A 714-nucleotide genomic window follows, 5' to 3' on the forward strand; every position below is an offset into this window, starting at 1 on the left:
TTGGTGTAGTCGTGTCTAGGGTTTAGTGTTTAGGGTTTAGGGTTTAGGGTTTAGGGTTTTCATGCATGCAGGGCCCTGGGTACTCACGAGAACAAAGAAGTTTAGCGTCTAGTATTTACTGTTTAGTGTTTAGGGTTTAGTGTTTAGGGTTTAGGGTTTAGGGTTTACGCATGCAGGGCTCTGGGTACTCACGAGAACAAAGAGGTTTAGTGTTTAGTAATCAGGGTTTAGGGTTTAGGGTTTAGGGTTTGTGCATGCATGCATGCATGCAGGGCCCTGGGTACCCACGAGGGTTTAGTGTTTAGTGTTTAGGGTTTAGGGTTTATGCATGCATGGATGCAGGGCCCTGGGTACTCACGAGAACAAAGAGGTTTACTGTTTAGTGTTTAGTGTTTACTGTTTACTGTTTACTGTTTAGGGTTTAGGGTTTAGTATTTACTGTTTAGGGTTTAGGGTTTAGGGTTTAGGGTTTAGGGTTTATGCATGCATGCATGCAGGGCGCTGGGTACGCACGAGAACAAAGAGGTGGGGGTAGAGGGCCGTGTATGGTTTGACGTTTTTGAGTTGGTGAGAAGAGAACATAAACTCAAAAGTTATTCGCTTAACTTTGTATCCGCAGAGTTTCTTAAAGAACAAAAAGTAAGTACTTTCTTTTTTTTTTTTTTTTTTTTTTTTTTTTTTTTTTTTTTTTTTTTTTTTTTTTTTTTTTTTTTT

General features: G+C 39.6%; 1 protein-coding gene across 1 annotated transcript in view; it reads left to right on the forward strand.

Moving 5' to 3' along the window:
• EMH_0025480 (DNA polymerase, related) overlaps positions 1-210 on the forward strand; it is a gene marked incomplete at both ends in the record, with an annotated part of 1,090 nt that extends 880 nt beyond the window's left edge. Inside the window, one exon of the mRNA XM_013502450.1 lies at positions 177-210. Within this exon, the coding sequence (XP_013357904.1) occupies positions 177-210 (34 nt within the window). The remainder of the gene's footprint in view (positions 1-176) is intronic.
• Positions 211-714: the final 504 nt, after the last annotated feature.

The sequence above is a fragment of the Eimeria mitis genome, genomic scaffold (assembly GCF_000499745.2).
Source record: "Eimeria mitis Houghton genomic scaffold, Emh_scaff926, whole genome shotgun sequence".
In the NCBI taxonomy this organism is placed as follows: domain Eukaryota; phylum Apicomplexa; class Conoidasida; order Eucoccidiorida; family Eimeriidae; genus Eimeria; species Eimeria mitis.